At 34.6% G+C, this 20,265-nt stretch overlaps 1 protein-coding gene across 14 annotated transcripts in view; it reads right to left on the reverse strand.

The window, feature by feature from the left end:
* MYO9A (myosin IXA) overlaps positions 1–20,265 on the reverse strand; it is a 285,328-nt gene that overhangs the window by 106,216 nt on the left and 158,847 nt on the right. For all 14 annotated transcript variants that reach the window (XM_057303771.1, XM_057303769.1, XM_048221939.2 and 11 more), the window contains 7 exons: positions 16,392–16,535; positions 14,592–14,631; positions 9,710–9,832; positions 6,793–6,873; positions 4,246–4,356; positions 2,852–2,974; positions 1,100–1,249 (listed from right to left, as the gene is read on the reverse strand). In XM_057303771.1, the coding sequence (XP_057159754.1) occupies positions 1,100–1,249; positions 2,852–2,974; positions 4,246–4,356; positions 6,793–6,873; positions 9,710–9,832; positions 14,592–14,631; positions 16,392–16,535 (772 nt within the window). The remainder of the gene's footprint in view (positions 1–1,099; positions 1,250–2,851; positions 2,975–4,245; positions 4,357–6,792; positions 6,874–9,709; positions 9,833–14,591; positions 14,632–16,391; positions 16,536–20,265) is intronic.

Below are 20,265 nucleotides of genomic sequence, written 5' to 3' on the forward strand. Positions count from 1 at the left end.
AAATAAAATCTTTAAAAAAAAATTTTTTTTTGATGCTTTAAAAAAAAGAAAGAAATTGAGCAATTATATGCCCAGCTCTGTGCTGAACATTGTGGGATGGAGAAATAAAAATTACAGCACGTTATTCCTGACTTCAGGATGCTTGCTATCTGTGGGCAAAACTAATACAGAACAGTTGAAATGATATAATACAGGTTATAAGCAAGGAAAAAATTGCTTGCTCAGAACTCACTTTAAAGCTATTTGGTCACTGATCAAAATGTAGTTTCCCAAATGAAAAAAAATTTTTTTGATGCTTTAACAAATTACATTATCTTCTCATGCTACAGTTTGCCAATATTAATGGGTTTAAGATCAAGAGGCACACATTTCAAAGATTAAGATTCTAAAGATTTTTCTTGTATAAACAAAAAAGGGCCTACGGAGGAGAACAGTCCTCATAAAAATCAATGAGGGAGAAAATAAAACAGAAAAATAAGAAATAAGATACCTATTACCCAAGATGAGTACAGAGCAACAACAGTGTATATATAACTCTCAAACATACTCAGGAAACTATCAAATAAAAATACGTCAACAAAAATTAAGGCACATAACTCTTTTGCCCCGACCATACCTTGTAAGACATTATAGCTATAAATTCAATTTAATTGAAATTCAATTCCATCAATATTTATCAATAGTCTATTATTATATAACTATTATAATAGGTAATCTGTTGGGTGCTACGATCATTTCAAAAATGAATAGCAGTGGCGCTTAGGTGGCTCAGTCGGCTAAGCATCTGACTCTTGGTTTCAATTCAGGTCATGATTTCATGGTCATGAGATGAAGTGCTGTGTCAGGCTTCACACTCAGCAGGGAATCTGCTTGACATTCTCTCTCTCCCTCTCCTGCTGCCCTTCCCCCTGTGCGTTCCCTCTCTCTCTCTCTCTCTCTCTAATAAATAAATAAATGTTTAAAAAAGATGACTAAGACACATTCTCATCTCTGAAGAAGTTTATATTCTTATTCAAATGTTTCACAGTAAAATTCTAGTTACTAAAATAAAGGCCAAATAAACTAGCAAATCTCATGTGAGGATACTTTTGCTTCCAACCTGGATAATGATGGATGCCTGTCTCAGACGGAGGAAATGCTGCCTACACAGCAGAACCCTGAACCATCGCTGCAACAATATGATTCTGCGGAGCACCTCTTGGTGAAGCAGATCTTGTAGGTGCTGTCGTTCCTGCTCCTTCAGGAACACCTACCAAAAGGAAGAAAGACGTGGAATACAGCTTAAGAAGAAATGAGAAATTTATTTCATGAATCATCCTTTATGTGATAAGCTTCTTTAGAGAAGAATACAATGGTAGACATGAAAAGCAGTACTGATGAATATTTCTACCCATTTATCCAAAGAAGTCATTCTCAAATTAAGAGACATTAGAATACAGAAGGGGAAATGGAAAAATGAACATGAATATAAAATTCGCAGTCTCAGAGATTGTGAAATATTATTCCCTTGGGAAATTCACCGTCATCATGAGCCAATGTACCACTGGTAACATGTCATCTTTCCTATTTTCAAGGATGTTAGGGTGGGGGAAAAAAGTTGAAAACCACAGATCTTGAAGTTTGATGATAATATGAATAAGCCAATAATAACAGTCTTTTTGAAACCCAGTAGGCATCAAATGTTTCTTGCTACCCAAGGCTATTAATCAGTTTATTTACTCTTTCATTCCATTAATAAATCTTTGGGGATATAGGGGAAACAAATATAACTAATATAACTTAGACATAGACCCTCTGGAAATAGGATTTGCACTTTACCATTAAGAGCAGGTAGACAGAAACAACTATATATATTTAAGGTGTACAATGGGTTATTTTGACATATGTAACCACTGTGAAGGAATCACCGCAAACTAATTAACATATCCATTACCTCCCACGTCTGTCAAAAATTTAAAACTATTAAAAAAAAGAAGATAAATATTAGATACGTAAAAACGGTATCTATACTGGAAAACAGCGAACTATAAAGGCAAAAGACAGGTGTCTACCTGAGCAGAACAAGGAGTTGGAAATAATAATGTACATGGCAGTATATACAGGGGTCAACAGAACAATTAATCTTCATAAAGAAGATATTAAATGGTGTGAAGTCATGGTATGGAGTTCTTGAAGAGAAAGATGTTTGAATTTAATAAGGAGGTTATCATGGGATTACTATTAAGCAGGAAGCCAACATAAAAAAAGAGGTATATTAAGATGATGATTTTGATACTATGGGTAGAGTGAGTTAAACAGAACGACAAACAGACTGGAACCAGATGAAAGATCTGTTTACTGTAAGAGAAATATAAGTGGGTGCTAAGGAACAGACTAAAATGCAAGCAGTAGGAATGAAGAAAAAGGGAGAGATGTGAGAATCATTTGTGAGGAAAAAAGAAATAAAACTTTGTAAAAGGATTAAAGTGACGTGTAGGCCAAATATCATTGCAGTTTTTAGCCTAAGAACCTAGAAGAAGAATGACAGAGAAAAAGAACAGTTGATAAATGAAGGACAGTAGGGGAATCTGGGTAAGATCCCCTACTGGGTAAGTTGAAGATTACAGTAGAATACCTGGGAAGAGATTATTTCTAGGCAGTTAAAACTATAGGCAGTACTAGAGCACTGGCCAGAAGCTCTTTGGTTAATACTGACTACATTAAGTAAAAATCTTGGCCTAAGCAATTTCCTTATGATATCTGGTACACTAACTTTTTCATAAATGTTCTCATGGACAAAGATTGCTATTATCATTTAAATATAAAAATGCACTCAAATTTGACAAGGACTATACGTATATATTATACTTACCATGGATTTTCCAACCTGATAATTATCTGAATTAAGATTTATTTTCCTGAAGAAATCCTGAATGTTAAATCTTGATGGAACAATATTTCGGGGAAGAAGTACGTGGAAGTGGCTCACAAAATCCTACAAAATGAAAAGAAAATTGTTGTAAAATCGTAAGAAGATTACATGTAAACACGGCCCTAAACTAGCTAATTATCCTTTTATTGATCCTTTCCTCATCTTTTAAATGGACTGAAACCACGAAATTACTTTTTTTTTTTTTAAGATTTTATTTATATTCGACAGAGATAGAGACAGCCAGCAAGAGAGGGAACACAAGAAGGGGGAGTGGGAAAGGAAGAAGCAGGCTCATAGCGGAGGAGCCCTGACGTGGGGCTCGATCCCAGAACGCCGGGATCACGCCCTGAGCCGAAGGCAGACACTTAACTGCTGTGCCACCCAGGCACCCCTACTTCTTAATTTAAAAAATTACAAAGCAGTTAATTTATAAAATGGGGGTGGAGAGAAGATAGTGAATTCTACATATTTTGTTATCCAAGGGGAACGGAAGAAGAAAAAAGCAGAAACTAGTGATCCCTTTTGAGAAAGCTGTATTAATGACCAAATAAAAAGTTATTTAATAACTGAAATTTTTAGCAGAAAAATACGCAAAGGTGTCAGGCTATAACTGAGAATGAAGCTTTCCCTCCCAGAAATAGCAAAGAACTTGCTCAGCTGCTGAAAATCTTCAACATAATTTCTATACCCATAGCAGCAATAGCAAGCCTTGGTGGCAGCTTACTATGAAAGAAAATCTTGCTGAGATAACTTTACAGAAAACTAAATGGAATCTTTTGAACAGACAGTTCTGATTGAACTATTTCAATTACTGGAGTAATCAGTAGAAAGAACTACTGTGTTGTAAGTAAACTTAGTATTAGCAAACATTCAGATCAAATGAGAATAGCCAGGAACTGGAATTTTATCATAACACAAGTTTAATAAGACTGTTGCCATTCGGGGCGCCTGGGTGGCGCAGTCGTTAAGCATCTGGCTTCGGCTCAGGGCGTGATGCCAGCGATCTGGGATGAAGCCCCACATCAGGCTTCTCCTCTAGGCTTAGGAGAAGCCTGCTTCTTCCTCTCCCACTCCCCCTGCTTGTGTTCCCTCTCTCGCTGGCTGTCTCTCTCTGTCAAATAAATAAAAAAATATTAAAAAAAAAAAAAAAAAGACTGTTGCCATTCAATAGAAGTAAGTACTCTCTACCCCTCTTCAATTCTGTATACAAAAGATGGAAAGAAAATGAAAAAACAGGAGAAATTAACAAGTGAGTCCCAAATAAAAAATAAGCAAGACACAGGAATAACTTACTTAAGTGTATATACATTTAAATATCACTATAAAAGCACAACCTGGAAAGAATATTTGCAGCTGTATCCGGATTGGCGAATTCGAACTGTCTCCAGCATCCCAGTATACCGAAGCTGTCGAAGTACCAAGGCATCGTTGAATCTTAACGGCAGCTAAAACAAAGCAAATGGAAAAAAGATTAATCCAGACTAAGAAATCTACAAATTAATGTTTCTCTTGTAAGTATGTTTAACTTTTGAATATCCAAAAATTGACTGGAGATTTTCTGGTTAAGACACAGCAGAGGCGACAGGAAATCTTACCTCCCCAGCTGGTAGCTTCAGAAAAGTTCTAATTGCCTGACACTAGGGAAAAAGGAGAAACCAAGCTTCCAGGCTTCTGTAGTTGCAGAGGGAGAGATCCTTCAAAGCTAAAAAGAAATGTAGTTGTCCACAGGAGGAGGCCACATAGTCTAGCCACTACAGAAATCTATAACCTACTTATATATAATCAAGAGGGTCTGTATTTTTGTTTTTAATTAAGATTTTCTTTATAATCTCACTCAGAAACCACCTACCCCACTCTACCAGTTGCCTTGGTTTACTGAGAGCTGACAGATTCTTCTTTCAATGACTAGTACAAGCTTAAGAGTACCTTATCTCCTGTGGCACCTGGGTGGCTCTGAGGGTTAAGGATCCAACTCTTAGATTCAGCTCAAGTCATGATCTCAGGGTCATGAGATCAAGCCCTGCATCCAGCTCTGCACTCAGCAGGGAGTCTGGTTGAGATTCTCTCTCTCTCCCCCTCTGCCCCTAACCCCCCCACTCTCTCTTGCTTTCAAATAAATAAATCTTTAAAAAAGAGAGAGAGAGAGAGTACCTTATTTCCCTAAACGCTTTTTGCTGATGATACTGGTAGGACACACTGAAAAACAAAAAATTGCTATAGTCCCTAAGAACTGATCTCACTGCCTAGGCACTGATGAGGAAGAAGCTAACGGGAGGTAGTCATTCATCACCAGTCACAACACCCTGTCACTTGTAGGTATCTCAGTAGGCATGTTTTTAGATATTCCAAAGATATACTTGGACCTTCTGATATTTCTCCCTGTTCTGAAATACTATTTTCAATAACCCCCTAAGGCAATCCCAAACATTTTCCTGCAAAGAGATGGGACATACCAGCTATCAAGCAAAAAAAATCAAATGGGCAACTTATGTTACATAGTAATAGCAGTCAGGACACCTGGGTGGCTCAGTCAGTTAAGTGTCTGCCTTCAGCTCAGGTCATGAGCCTGGAGTCCTGGGACTAAGCCCTACATAGGGCTTCCTGCTCAGCGGAGAGCCTGCTTTTCCCTCTCTCGCTGCCCCTCCTCCCTGTTTGTGTTCTCTCTCTTTCTCTCAAATAAATAAAATCTTTAAAAAATAAAAATAAAAAAATAGTACTAATAGCAGTCAGTTTATTTAGTACTTATTCTATGCCCTGAAATACTTCATTAACTGTTAAACTTTCTGTATACCAAGGTCTCCATTAACAGGACTCAAACTTCTATTTAACTGTAAATAAAAAGGTTTCCATTTTTGTTACTCTAAAAGAATAGCTAACATTTGCTAAACAATTAGTATGGGCCAGGAACATTCTAAGTACTTTGCAGGTATTGACCCATGTATATACTACACCAACACACTATTTAGGCTGGTCCTATAATTATAGTATATTCCTTTTTTTAAAAAAAAAGATTTTATTTATTTGACAGAGAGACAGCCAGTGAGACAGCCAGTGAGAAAGGGAACACAAAGAGGGGGAGTGGGAGAGGAAGAAGCAGGCTCCCAGCGGAGCAGGGAGCCCGATGCGGGGCTCGATCCTGGAACCCCGGGATCACGCCCTGAGCCAAAGGCAGACGCTTAACGACTGAGCCACCCAGGTTCCCCTAATTATAGTATATTTTTACAAAGATGAAAATATAAAAGCCACAGAAACGGTAAGTTCACAAAGTTTGTAAACTGCAGAGCTGAAGACTGCTTCCTAAAAATTAAGAAAGCTGGGCATAATTCATGCTATATATTTACAGTACTATAGAACTATACATTTTGGTGTTCAGGCTGGGAACTATTTTTTCCTTTGATGAACATAAAGAAATATGACAAATGTTTATACTTATTAGATATATTTTACAAAGCTCTAAATAGGAGACCTATCATAAAAAACAGGAAGGAATCAAGAACGTCCACAGTACCTTCCTTATTTAGCAGAGACAAAAAGCTCTAAACATAAAAAATGCTAAGCAAATTCTTTAAGAATGACAGCTTATATGCAAACACGATTAAATCTCGGGGTAACAAAAGTTGCATAGAACTCTTTTTTATGATGGAATTTCATTACGTATTTGCTTCTCAGATTCTTAGGAAACATTAAATCAAGGCTATATAAATATCAAAAAGGCAGGTAAGTACAGAAATTAGAAGGGTATCTACAGAAAATACAGAACACTGTTTTCCTTAAAAAGATTATAGATAGCTCTTCCCCTCTACTTACTCTCCTTAAAAAAAATGTAAAGCCTGATTTGAGGTAAGCAGAGCTAGAAGCTCTCATTTACAGGACATTTTTACCTTTTCAGCATTAGAGCGAATGCATTTTACAAAATAAGGTTCTGCCTGACCAAGTGTCTCCATCAGCTTGCTTAATGAGGCCTGCAATACAAAGCAATATAATTAGCATTTTCTCCCATTCCAAACTGGCAGGAAATAATTTATAAATACAAACAATAATGTTGCCAAACTATGCTGAAACAATGGTATACACAGAAACAGCTTTCTTTCTCAAAAGCGAATCGTGTATATTCCCATACTGATTAAATTAAGAAGAAGGATGGTAGTTTAATCTTAAAGCTCATAGTTAAGCAACAGTAAATACTGCAGATATAAATTTTCACTTTTTTCTTCACATTTCATAAAACAATTTATTCAAACTCATACGTTCCTAGAACAACGTTGAAAATCTCCAGTAGGGTATCCACTAGCTAGTATTTCCCCACTTTCAGTGTTCATGTAAGCGATGTCCCCTCTTTCTTTCCTGATACGGTTAATTTGTACTTTACCTCTTTTTTTTTCTGATTAGTCTAGTAGAGGTTTATAATTTTATTTTTCAAAGAACCAGCTTTTTGGTTTTGTTGATTTTTCTCTATTATTTTTGTTTTCAATTTCATTGATTTCTGTTTTTATCTTTATCATTTTATTCCATCTGCTTGCTTTGGAATTAGTATGTTTTTCTTTTGCCAGTTTCCTAAGATAGAAGCTTATGCTATTGATTTGAGACCTTTTTCCTTTCATTAAAAGCATTTAATGTTATCAATGAAACTTGGAGCACTGCTTTACCTATACTGCACAAACTTTGATATTCATTTAAAATATTTTTAAAATCTTCCTTCCTCTGTGACTCATGTATTATTTAGATGTCTGCTTTTTATTTTCCAAATATCTGGGGATTGTTATCTTTCCTTTATTGATTTCTGGTTTAATTCCATTTTATGGTCAGATAACATATTTTGTTTTTTAGTACTCTATTTATCTTTTGGCTTCTCTATTTCTTTGAAGTATTTTTTAGTAGCTGCTCTAAGGATTATAATATGCAAACTTAACTTGTCACAGTCTATTCAGAGTTTATATTTTAGGACTTCAAGTAAAACTCAGAAACCTTATGACCATCTAGACTCCTACTACTATTGTCATATATGTTATAGCAACATACTACTTTTTTACTTTTAAGTGCTCTTTTTTGTCAGAAATGTTTACTATAGTATAAAATACATAAAATAAAATGCTTAAATCATAAGTATACAGTTTGACAAATTTTTACAAAGGGAACACACTCTTGTAACCAAAGCCCAACTCAATAAACAAACTATTACCAGAACCTCAGAAGCCCCTCTTTACCCCATCCCATTGAATTTAGCAAGGTCACTGTACATAAGTTACCTACCTCCACACCTGAACCAAGGGTAACCATTATCCTGACTTCTAAGATGGTTAGTTAGTTTTGCCTGCTCTATGACTTCATATAAGACACCAGTATTAGTACTAGTACATAGACACTATGTACTAGTTTGTATTTGTTGCATATAATTATATTTCATACATTTTCAGTGCTATATAGTAGTAATCCATTATATGACTATACCACAACTAAATAATCCATTGAAGATTTATCTGTTCCAGTTTGGGCTATTATGCATAAAGCTGCTATGGGTATTCTTCTACATATCTTTTAACTGTTTTCCAAATACCTGCATCAGTTTATATTACAATAGCAGTGTATAAAAGTTCTGGTTGCTCCACATCCCTGCAAATCTTTGTATTATCAGTCTTTTTTATTTCAGCCATGCCCGCAAGTATGTAGTTAATTTGCATTTCTCTGATGACTAATAATGTTGGGCAGGTATTTAATAGGCTCACTGGCCTTCTGGATTATATCTTTTGGTATCAGACAAGTTTTGGCTGTTCAAGACTTTTGCCCATTTCAATTAGGGTATCTGTCTTTTTAAAAATTGATTTGTGGTTCTTCATATATTCCATATACAAGGTCCTTTTCAGATGTATTGCTAGTATATTTTCATACCTTGCAGCTTGCACTTTCATTCTCTTAATAATGACATTTTGTTTTTAAAAATTTTATTGAAATACAACTTAAATAATATAAAAACGTACCCATTATAGTCTACACATCAATGATTTTTAGTAAGTTTATATAGTTGTACAAACATCACTATAAGTGAGATGTAGAAATCTTCCATCACCCCAGAAATTTCCCTCCTGCCCATATGCAAGTAATAACTGCTCCTGCTCACAGCCCCAGGAAACCACCAATCTGCTTCTTGCTGCTATAAACAAACTATCTTTGAAAAAATAATCCTTTTAAACACCTTTTCCTCTGATTATAAAGCCAATATGTGGGTATTGTAGAAAACTTAAGACACAGATGCATGTTCAGAGAATAAAAGTCAACTTGACAGTTATGTAATTGTTATTATGATCACATTTATTGCCAAATGCCCAGTCACAATAAAAGGAAATGGATTTCTATGTATATAAAACTAAAATAAAACCAGAAACTACCTAAAATCCCATTTAGTTAAATAAAGATGGCAGTAGCATGAAGTTTAAAATATATATAGACAAAAACCATACACATTATGTTAACAGTGATTGTATCTGGGCAGTAGGCTTAAAGGCAGGTTTTGTTTATAGTATCAATTTTCTGCTGCCTGTCTCCTCACACTGAAAACAATGAATTACTCTTTGGGATATCCACTACCCACATATGAAAGGATGAGAAAGAAAGGCAGCTGACTTTTTCCACCCCTGTTACTTCTCTCTAAAATGACCACTATAATATGGCTTTTAAGTCATATGAATCATTTTCCATTCAGGTATCTTGCAGATCATCTTGACTTTTCAAAGCCAATCTGAATGAAACAGATTCCTCTTTCTAAAAAACCTTTTTTTATAAAAAGGTAAAATAAGAAATAACCTGAAACTGGGCACTGATGCTGGGAGGTTTCTTCTTCTTGTGCAAATGAAGAAGAGACTTGGTGATGCGATCCTGTAGCGTCAGTCTTGTCAGGTGCTTTAAAGAATTTACCTCTAACAAGTGCTGAAATGAAGCGAGAAAAATCAAATTCTTCACATAAATTAATCAAAGAACAGGAAAAACAAAATTATAAGCCAGTTTTCATTATCACCTAGGTATAATGACTGTGGAGACTGGATATTCAACATCCATCTTACCCTCCTGTTTTCCTGCAGAAGCTTTCCAGCTAAAAAGAAAACTGCATTTCTCAAACTCTCTTGCATTTGGGTTCCCGATGCAATTTAAGTTTATCATTTAAAATCCCACATGTGAAACTAGGAAGATCTAACTGAAACAGAGACGTTGACTACTAGCTTCTGTTTCTTCTGACAACCATACACATCAAAGGACTTTAGCTTTTTGTGATCCCAATGTCCAGGTACTACCTTTATGAGTTGAGAGGCAGAGGAATTTGTATGGTCACTGAAACTCTAGGAAATGCACCTTAGCCCTGGACCCAATAGTTGTAGCAGCTCCTTCCTCATTCCTGGATCACACCACAGGTAGTATGTGCCTGGAACCACCAGCTAGAATGGCAGTTTCCTGCTTTCCTAGCTGACTGCAGCTGGGGTCAGTTCTGCACTGCTGTTTTAATACTCTGAAACTCTTAAGACTTCTAACGATTTTGTAAGCTCCTCTTTGAATTAAGTCCTTTTCTACTTAAAAATACCCACAGTAATTATTGTTATCTGTAACTGAATCCTAACTCAGAGAGACAATAAATTAAATTCAATCCTATGGCTACAGCACCTAAGCCAGAAATGTACACAGAAAAAAACAAAACATCAACCCTATCAACCATGATCCTGATATACTAATCTTGATAATAAGACAGGAGTTATACATAAAGCAACTAAAGAACACAAAATAGGATATTAATAAAGTATTTGAGAGCTTTTGTAGCCAATCACAATTTTTAAAACCATACCATATTTATGGCAGAGTTTGTCCACGGAAAGAATATATTTACACATATGTACAACTATATAATGTCATTCAAAAAGTACTAAAAATTTTATTGTATGAAAAGCACAGAACTGAGTTAAAAACATGACAAATTTAAGAGTCTAAAAATATTAATTTTGACAATATAAACACTTAAAATATAAACTTTCAAGTGGCAACAAGTACAATACATATTTTAACAAATGCAACTAAATAAAATTTTTCCAACAATGACAAAAACTTATTATCTGTACATAAGAACTATAAAAAACTACTTTAAAAATTCATCCCACAATTACAAATGAACAAAAGACTTGAAACAGGCAATTTTCAAATAAAGTATAAATGACAAATAACATAATGACAATTATTCAACCTGACTTATAATCAAAGAAAAGTACATTTCTTTTGAACAAGAGATTTGCTGGGGCACCTGGTGGCTCAGTCGGATAAGCGTCTGCCTTCAGCTCAGGTTGTGATCTCAGGGTCATGAGATCAAGGCCTGCCGTTGGGGCTCCCTGCTCAGTGGGGAGTCTGCTTCTCCCTCTCTCCCTACCCCTCCCCCCACTTATTCTCTCTCTCTAATAAGTAAATAAAATCTTTTTTAAAAATTAAAAAAATAGATTTTCTGTATGTCAGACTGACAACATAACAAAGACTAACGAAACCCAGTATTCACGAGATTGTAAAGAAACAGACCTATTTATGCACCATTCTTAGGAATGCAGATCAGTATAACTTTTCTAATAAACAATTTTACTTATACGTATTTAAGGAGATTATCAAAGAAGATCTGAAAGTTATTTCTGACAATGTATTCAAAAAACAGTGAAAAACAACAGAGATATGCAATTATATGGAATTATTTTCATAAAGTATGCTTTAGCCACACAACTAAATACTATACAGTTCATAAATATACTGTAACCTTATTTACTGACACAGAAAAATATTTGCAACTACTCTGACAAAATACCCCATATAATCAGGAACAATGTCCTCTTGTCAGTACTATTCAATACAGTACTGGAAGTCCTAGCCCCAGCAATCAGACAACAGCAACAAAAATATAAGAGGCATCCATATTAGTAAAGAGGAAGTTAAACTGATACTATTCACAGATGACATAATATTATACATGGAAAACTCTAAAGACTAACAAACTAGTAGAAGTAAATGAATTCAGTAGTTATAGAATATAAAATATACAGAAATCAGTTGTTTCTATACACTTATAATGAGAAGCAGAAAGAGAAATTAAGAAAACAATTCCATTTGCAACTGCACCAAACAGAATAAAATATCTTCAAACAAACTTAACAAGAAGGTGAGAGATCTGTACTCTGAAAACTAAAATACACTGATGAAAGAAACTGAAGAGGACACAAATAAATGGAAAGATATTCCATACTCGAGGATTGGAGGAATTAATATTGTTAGAATGCTCATACTACTCAAAGCCTTAGCAACATTTTTCTTGATATGTCTTCTTAGGCAAGGGAAACAAAAGCAAAAATAAACTACTGGGACTACATCAAAATAAAAAGCTTTTTGCACAGCAAAGGAAACCATCAACAAAACGAAAAGGCAACAAAGTAAATGGGAGAAGATACCTGCAAATGATATATCCATTAAGGGGTTAACAAAAGTGATGCAATTAAAAAGTGGGGCAGAGAACCAAAGAGACATTTTCCAAAGAAGACATATAGATGGTCAACAGACACATGAAAAGATGCTCAACATCACTCACTATCAGGGAAATGCAAATCAAAACCACACTGATAGCACCTTACACCTATCAGAATGGCTAGCATCAGAAAGACAAGAAATAACAAGTGTTGGTGAGGATGTGGAGAAAAAGGAACCCTCATGCACCACTGGTGGAACCTAAACTGGTGCAGCCACTACGAAAAACAGTATGGAGGTTCCTCAAAAAATTAAAAATAGAAATATCATATGCTCTAATAGTTCTACTACTGGGTATTTACCCAAAGAAAACAAAAACACTAATTCAAAGAGATATACGGACCTCTATGTTTATTGCAACATTATTTACAACAATTTATTGCAACATTATTTACAACAATTCAGTGACTGATAACTGAATGGAATTTTTTACTTCAGGAGGAGCCAACATGAATATTTTTAAACCATATGAAGTTTAAAAAGAATGGTGCAAATAGCTAGACCCAGTGGTGGCATTCAAATTACTAAAAGGTTAATTATGGAAAGAGCTCAAATGTCCATCACCTGATGAATGGATAAAGAAGATGTGATAGACAGATAGACAGACAGACAGACAGACACAGTATTACTCAGCCATCAAAAAGAATGAAATCTTGCCATTTGCAATGCATGGATAGAGCTAGAGTGTATGACGCTAGGCGAAATAAGTCAGTCAGAGAAAGACAACTACCATACAATTTTACTCATATGTGTAATTTAAGAAACAAAACAGCATAGGGGAAGAAAAAAAAGAGAAGTGGGGGGAAGCAAACCATAAGAGACTATTAACTATAGAGAACAAACTGAGGGTTGACGGAGGGAGGTGAGTGGGGATAAGATGATGTGTATTAAGAAGGGCACTTGTGATGAGCACTGGGTGTTCTATGTAAGTGATGAGTCACTAATTTCTACTCCTGGAACCAATGGCACACTACATGTTAACTAACTAGAATTTAAAAAAAAACTTGAAACAAATACAAAAGGATAAAGAGACAGTGAATGAAAAAAGAAACACATGAAAAGATAAGATGTTTGATAATGAAAGTGGTATCCTTTTTCTCTACATAACATCTTTTCATGATAAGAATATAATTACAAACCACTTAACATAAATTTTCTTGTGCTTTGTGGTTTAAAACAATATTTACCACTACCAGAAACCACATAAGCAGTGCATTACATTTTCTTTGGAAACCTAAGAGGCTTAAGTAGAAGAAATAATAACCTCATATTTTTTTGTTTTTTGAACTAGAGAATTGTGAGAATAAACAGCTCTTTCTCAGTTTTTTAAAAATTCTGGAACTCATCAAAAAGTTTACAAGTGACAGGATCCCTTCTTTGGGATGGTAAAAGAGAAAGAAACAGATTTTTCTTCCTTTAGTAAATTCAATAAATATTTTTGGAATACCATCCAAAAATCTACTATGTAGATCACGGTAGGCAAATTAGAGCCATGGGCTAAAACCTATCCACTGTTTTTATATAGTTTATATGATGGGAAAAAAATTAAAATAATATTTAATGACCCATGAAAAATTATGTGAAATTCAAATTTCAATGTCCAAAAATAAAGTTCTACTGAAATACAGTCATACTTATTCAGTTACATATTGTCTATAGCTGCATTTGTGCTACAATAGCACAGCTAAGTAGTTAACAGAGACTATAGGACCGTGAGCCTATCTGGACCTTTACAGAAATCCTTGGCTGACTAGTGCTAATGATAATGAGTTAGATAAGCACTAATTAGAAATTATTTAAAATCAGGTAAAATTCAAAATTTCACCTTAACCTGGCTTAAGGATAAATGAAAAGATCTTATGTAAAGATGCAATTACTTAACAAAAATTAACATTTATAATTCAGATGCTTTTCAAACACTAGAATACGAGATATATCACAAATATTTACCTGAACCATTAAACGTGGCCATTTCCTCACATCCAGTGTTATTTCTAAAATGGATTTAACTGATTACACAAAATTAATACCTATTTTGGGTACAAATAAGGTATTGCTTATCTTTGATTATTTATAGACTGTTTGCATGAGTAAGAAAAAAAATAATTATGGTGTAGGGCACCAACAGAAAAAAGTTTTTCATAATACTCACCTTTGGAAGGCCAGGCTTGGACTTGAAATTTTTGTTTCTCCTATACAGACAAATCATTACATTTGAAAAATTAGAAAGTATTAGAAAAAACTACCCATTTCCAAGATACAGGTCCTCTATATGAAAATACTCATTCAACTAAGCAAGCACCATTGGGAATGAAAAACAAGCAAGGAAAAGAGAACAAGAAAAGAAATGCCTGCTCTGTAATGTTGGTAGAAACAGATTTAAGCCTGATAATCAGTACTGTAATGTTGTACATTCAAAACTAAAATTTTGTTTTCTTTTGGACATTAATAAAGTTTCACTTTCTTATACCTATGGAAACTTTGTTTCTGTCATTTTAAGACTTTAAATAGATGCCTAATTTCATGTATTTTTAAAATGTTTTACTAAAATACTTATGACTTTCCCATTATACAAATTTAAAATTCTTGGGATGCCTGGGTGGCTCAACCAGTTAAGTGTCTGCCTTCGTCTCAGGTCATGATCCTGAGGTCCTGGGATTGAGTCCCACATCGGGCTCCTTGCTCAGGGGGGAGCCTGCTTCTCCCTCTGCCTGCCACTCCCCCTGCCTGTGTTCTTTCTCTCTCTATCTCTCTGACAAATAAACAAAATCTTTTAAAAAAAAAGAAATTAAAAATTTGTTTTTCTTCTTTATAATTCAATATTATATTTACATCAGGATTTTTTTTTAATAGATAAAGAAAAGGAATAATGCCCAAGACTTATGAACATGAGCTGGGGAGTCAGAAAGACCTGAGCTTGAATCTACACTCTACCTAAATCTAAAACCTACTGGAGTAAGATTTTTAACTTTTCTAAGTCTCGGTTTCTTTAATTCACATTAATGTAAAATAATGTAGAATGTAATAATGTAAAATGAGGATGATAATACCACCGTCTTAAAGTTATTGTAAGGATTAAATGAGTTAATTTACAATTCTGAAGTATAGCAAGACTTATATAAATTGAGCCCATTAGCACTGTTAAGCATTGACTTAGACAGGGAATGAAGAATCCAATTCAGTCATAGATCTAGCTAGTGGCCCAAAAATATGCTTTGAAATAGTGTCTGAAATATGTGGATACAGGGAGCTAAGAACTTTTTACTGGTCGAACCTGCATAGTTATATCTATGCCTTCAAAACAGTCCTATAATCAGGTAATGAGGAATGTCAGGCTGGATAAAGGTTATATGTCACTATATGGGCTCCCAGTCACCATTTTATTTTTTTCCATGGTTCTTTCAGTTTATTGTTTGGTAGAAACGCAGGCTCTTGAACTCTGTATAAACATCTCACAAAGTGCTTCTTGTAGATTACAAAAAGTCAAAGCCAATTTTCTTTGAGATGGGGCCCTTAGATCTGACATTCAAGTCACCATAACAGAAACAGGAGCTGTTGTACCTGACATTCTGGAAGGCCCAGTCACCATCTTATACGGGATTTTACTGTCCAAATTGTTAGGATTGTCCAAATTAAAGGACAATTGTGGTTCAAGACTGGGAATCCTAAAAAGATGTAAAGCTTTTTTCTCTATTTGGAGGTAGGGTCTGTCAAAGAGTAATAATCATCTCCATGAGTACATCCAACCATGATTCTCCTGGTGAGATGAAAACAAACAAACCACCAGCTTCATAATGAATGAGATTCACAGCTCTAAATACGACTTTTGATTCACTTGTTTCGCTCAAAATTCTCCTCATGAAAATGATTCACCATCACCTGTCTCTTCTTTTTCAGCCAGAAATTTTAAACCAGTCATAAAAAGCAATCCACATTTCTGATCAATACTAACATGAGAATTCCATGCGCTCTTTCCAAGAGTTTGCTGCTAGCTGAATTAGCAAATATCCCATCCTTATCCAGCAAAGAGGTGCTACTTGGTAGTCTGCTCTGACGAATCCCAGTTCTGCCGTTGCATGCAATATCAAATGTATCTCTGTAAAATTAAGTACAATTTCCTTTAGTTAACTGAGACACATCTAACATTCTCCAAATTGCTTAAATAAGTAAAATCTAAAACTAAAGTCAAAATTTAGAAAAAAAGCTAAACCAGCAAAAAATAATTTTATCACAGAGATTACCAATCAATTTGGACTAACCTTTTCCTCGTTCAGAACAAAGAATTCCTATGGATTCTGGTACATTCAAATACAAATGTGCACGTAGATGAACATATAATACAGCTAATATCTTTAAATTTATTAAACTATTTACAATCAGTAAATAATATAATGTATTATACATAATGTGATGGTTTTTGTCTTTGTTAGATTTTAGAACTTGCAAATAGCACTGAAGGAATTAACAATCCTAATAGGCTGCCCCATTCTATGGAATATTTCATTTCTTCCTGGGAGGTCACACACTCACTTCCTATACACATATCCACCAAAGTTACTAAGCATCTTTTATGGGCTGAGCACTACTATTCTAGCCACTGGAGATAGAGGAGTGAACGAAACAGATAAAATTATCAGTGATTAAAATATGAAGAATTAATAGGGGGCTTTCCAGGTAAAGATAACAAATTGGTCACATATTTGGATTCCTCCAGAAACCTGTGAGAATCAATAAAATAATTTTTAAGGGAATAAACACTTATATTCTTATATACTAAGAGACAATAGTAACACAGTTTTGAAATATGGAAAGCAGATGGATATAGAAAGCAATCTATACTTTCTGGCTGTGGAAGAAGACTGAGAAGCATCCATATTTACAAAACTCCCAAAGGCTCCAGAGATGGTCGTACCAAGTACCTGTGGAAGTGGTAGCAAAGGTGGGTTAAGAACAAGAGCGATAGGTGAAAGTCAGTTTAAAAGCAGTTAGAACTCCATGCAGCCTGATGACCATTCCTCCTTTATCTAAGCAAGAGGATGAAAGAGAAAGTCCATGGACTAGACAGCACCAGGCACAACTGGGGATGGGTATACTTAACAAAAGTCAAAGAAAATACTGAAAATAGACGGTCGGTCCTATTACCCCACTGGCTCCTGAATGCTGGCAGCTGGGACTAGAGCCTTCAAGAAGAAAATAAAAATAAACTTCTGTGTGGAATCTGACCAGCCCAAGAGGGAAGACCCAAAGATATACTGGTATATTCTAGACATTACAACACATCCAACTAATCAGATTCCAATTAACTTTTTAGTGTTTCAATATGAATATGAACAGCTGACCAAGGTTCGCTAGACATCTGATGAAAGCCCCTAGCATGAAACAGAGACCAAAACAATCATGGCATAAACAACTTGAAGTAAAAAAAGATTTTTTAAAGCTGTCAGTAATATTTTTAGAGAAGAGAGAAAGTATTGCATCTATAGAGTAAGATACTATGAAAAAATTTAAAAACTGAGAAAACAAAATAATGAAAAGCTCCTAAAAATTAAAAATGTAACACCGATGAAAATGCAGAATATATCCACTCATTCAAAAATATCTATTGAGCACCACCTAATGCCAATTTTTTTCTAGCATCTTCACATTACTTAAATTCAAATGGAAGAAAACAAACAATAAACACATAAGAAATATACTGCATGTCAGATAATAGGTGCTAAGGAGAAATTTTAAACATATAAGAAGAATAATGCCAAGATGCTAAACTTTAATAGGGAAGTCAGGAGAGGCCCCACGAATAAGACTCCATTTAAACAGAGATGTAAAGGAGATAAAAACGCAAATCAAGCAGTTATCTGGAAAAAGAGCATTCTACTCAGAGAGAAGAGCAAACACACAGTATGGGAGGCAAGAATTCTGTTGATGAATCTGAGATATATTAAATAAATCAACAATGCTGGAGTGGAATAAACAGAGGAAAAATGGTAGACCACGTCAGAGAAGGAGGAGGAAGCCATGTTACATATACCCTCTAGGATATGTAAGAATTTTTAGCTATTTTTCAAAAAGATTTTATATATTTATTTGAGAGAGAGAGCATGAGCGGGAGGAGCAGAGGGAAAGGGAGGAGCAGGCTCCTTGCTGAGCAAGGAGCCTAACACACCTGACACCGGGCTCCATCCTAGGACCCTGGGATCATGACCTGAGCCAAAAGGCAAGCGCCCAACCCACTGAGCCACCCAGGCACCCCAGAATTTTTGGCTTTTAATGGGAATGAGAAAGAATGACAAAGAAAGACTTTTAGCAAAACACTGACATGATTCAGCTTTTTTATATTAAAATATATTTTATATCTTACATATTTATATATTATATTACAATAATGATCTGGTTGCTGTATTGAAAACTGTTTGAGGGACCAAGAATAAAAGCAGGGAGATTATTTTAGGAGGCTATTACAGTAATCCATACCAGGGCAACAGCAGTGGAAGGAATAAGGAACACTGAGATTCTGGGTATCATTTTATAGTAGTCAATGAAACTTGCAGATGGACCAAATGGGGAATGTATGAGAAAGCGGAAATTAAGGATTACTTCAAGATTTTTCACTAAATAACAGATTTAGAGATGAGGAAGTAAAAGGATTATTTCTTATAAAGCAAAACAAAACAAGATGAAAAGTCATAATAAAACAGATCAAGTAGACTCAAGACCCAAAAAAAGAGTTTCTACACAGATCCTACAAGATTCTGGTACTTAAGTACAGAGGAGAGATGTCACATACAAAGGATCAAGAATCAGAAAAAGGGCATCTATTAAAAAAAACACACAAAAAAATCATGCTTAATGATTTAAAAAAACTGGAATATTTCCCACTAATATCAGGAATAAGACAAGAATGTGAGCTCTGGCCACTCTTATTCAACACTGTACTGAAATTTCTAGCCAGGGCAGTAAGTAAGAAAAAAATAAATAAAAGACATCCAAATTGGAAAGAAGTAAATTTATATTTATTCACATATGACACATGATCTTACATACAAAATATTTGAAGAAATCCACTCAACAACTTAGAACTAATGAATTAAGCAAGGTTTAAAAATTCAATTATATTTCTATATAATAGCAATGAACAATTGATTATAAAAGCAAAAAACTCATTAATAACAGCATGAAAATAATATAATACTTAGAGAAGTAAATTTAACAAAAGAAGTATAAGACTTGTACACTAAAACTAAAAAATACTGTTGAAAGAATGAAAGATCTAAATAAGTGAAAACATATTTCATGACAGTACTCCCCAAATTAATCTACAGATTCAACACAACCTCTAGCAAAAACCACAGCTGCCTTTTTGCAGAAAATAACAATAACCTTTAAGTGCACATGGAAATTCAAAGAACCCAGAATAGCCAAAACTTGAAAAGAACAAAGGTAGAGGAATTATAGTTCCTGATTTGTAAATCTGTTACAAAGCTATAGTAACTAAGACGATGTAGTACTGGCATAAGGAAAGACATATATATCAATAGAATAGAGTTGAGAATCCAGAAATAAACACGTCTATTTAGGGTCAATTGACTGATAAAGGTATTAAGACAATTCGACAGGGGAAAAAAAACAGTATTTTCAACAAATGGTGCAAAGGTGACTGGATATCTACATGCGAAAGAAGGAAGTTGGATCTCTATCTCTCAACATATAAAAACCAACTCAAAATCATAGATCTAAATTTAAAAGCTAAAGCTATAAAACTCTTAGGTAATGATTTCTTAAATATAACAAAAGTATAACAAAAAAGAAAAACAGATTTCTTTAAAATT

This window comes from Ursus arctos, unplaced genomic scaffold (genome assembly GCF_023065955.2).
Source record: "Ursus arctos isolate Adak ecotype North America unplaced genomic scaffold, UrsArc2.0 scaffold_28, whole genome shotgun sequence".
Taxonomy (NCBI): Eukaryota; Metazoa; Chordata; class Mammalia; order Carnivora; family Ursidae; genus Ursus; species Ursus arctos.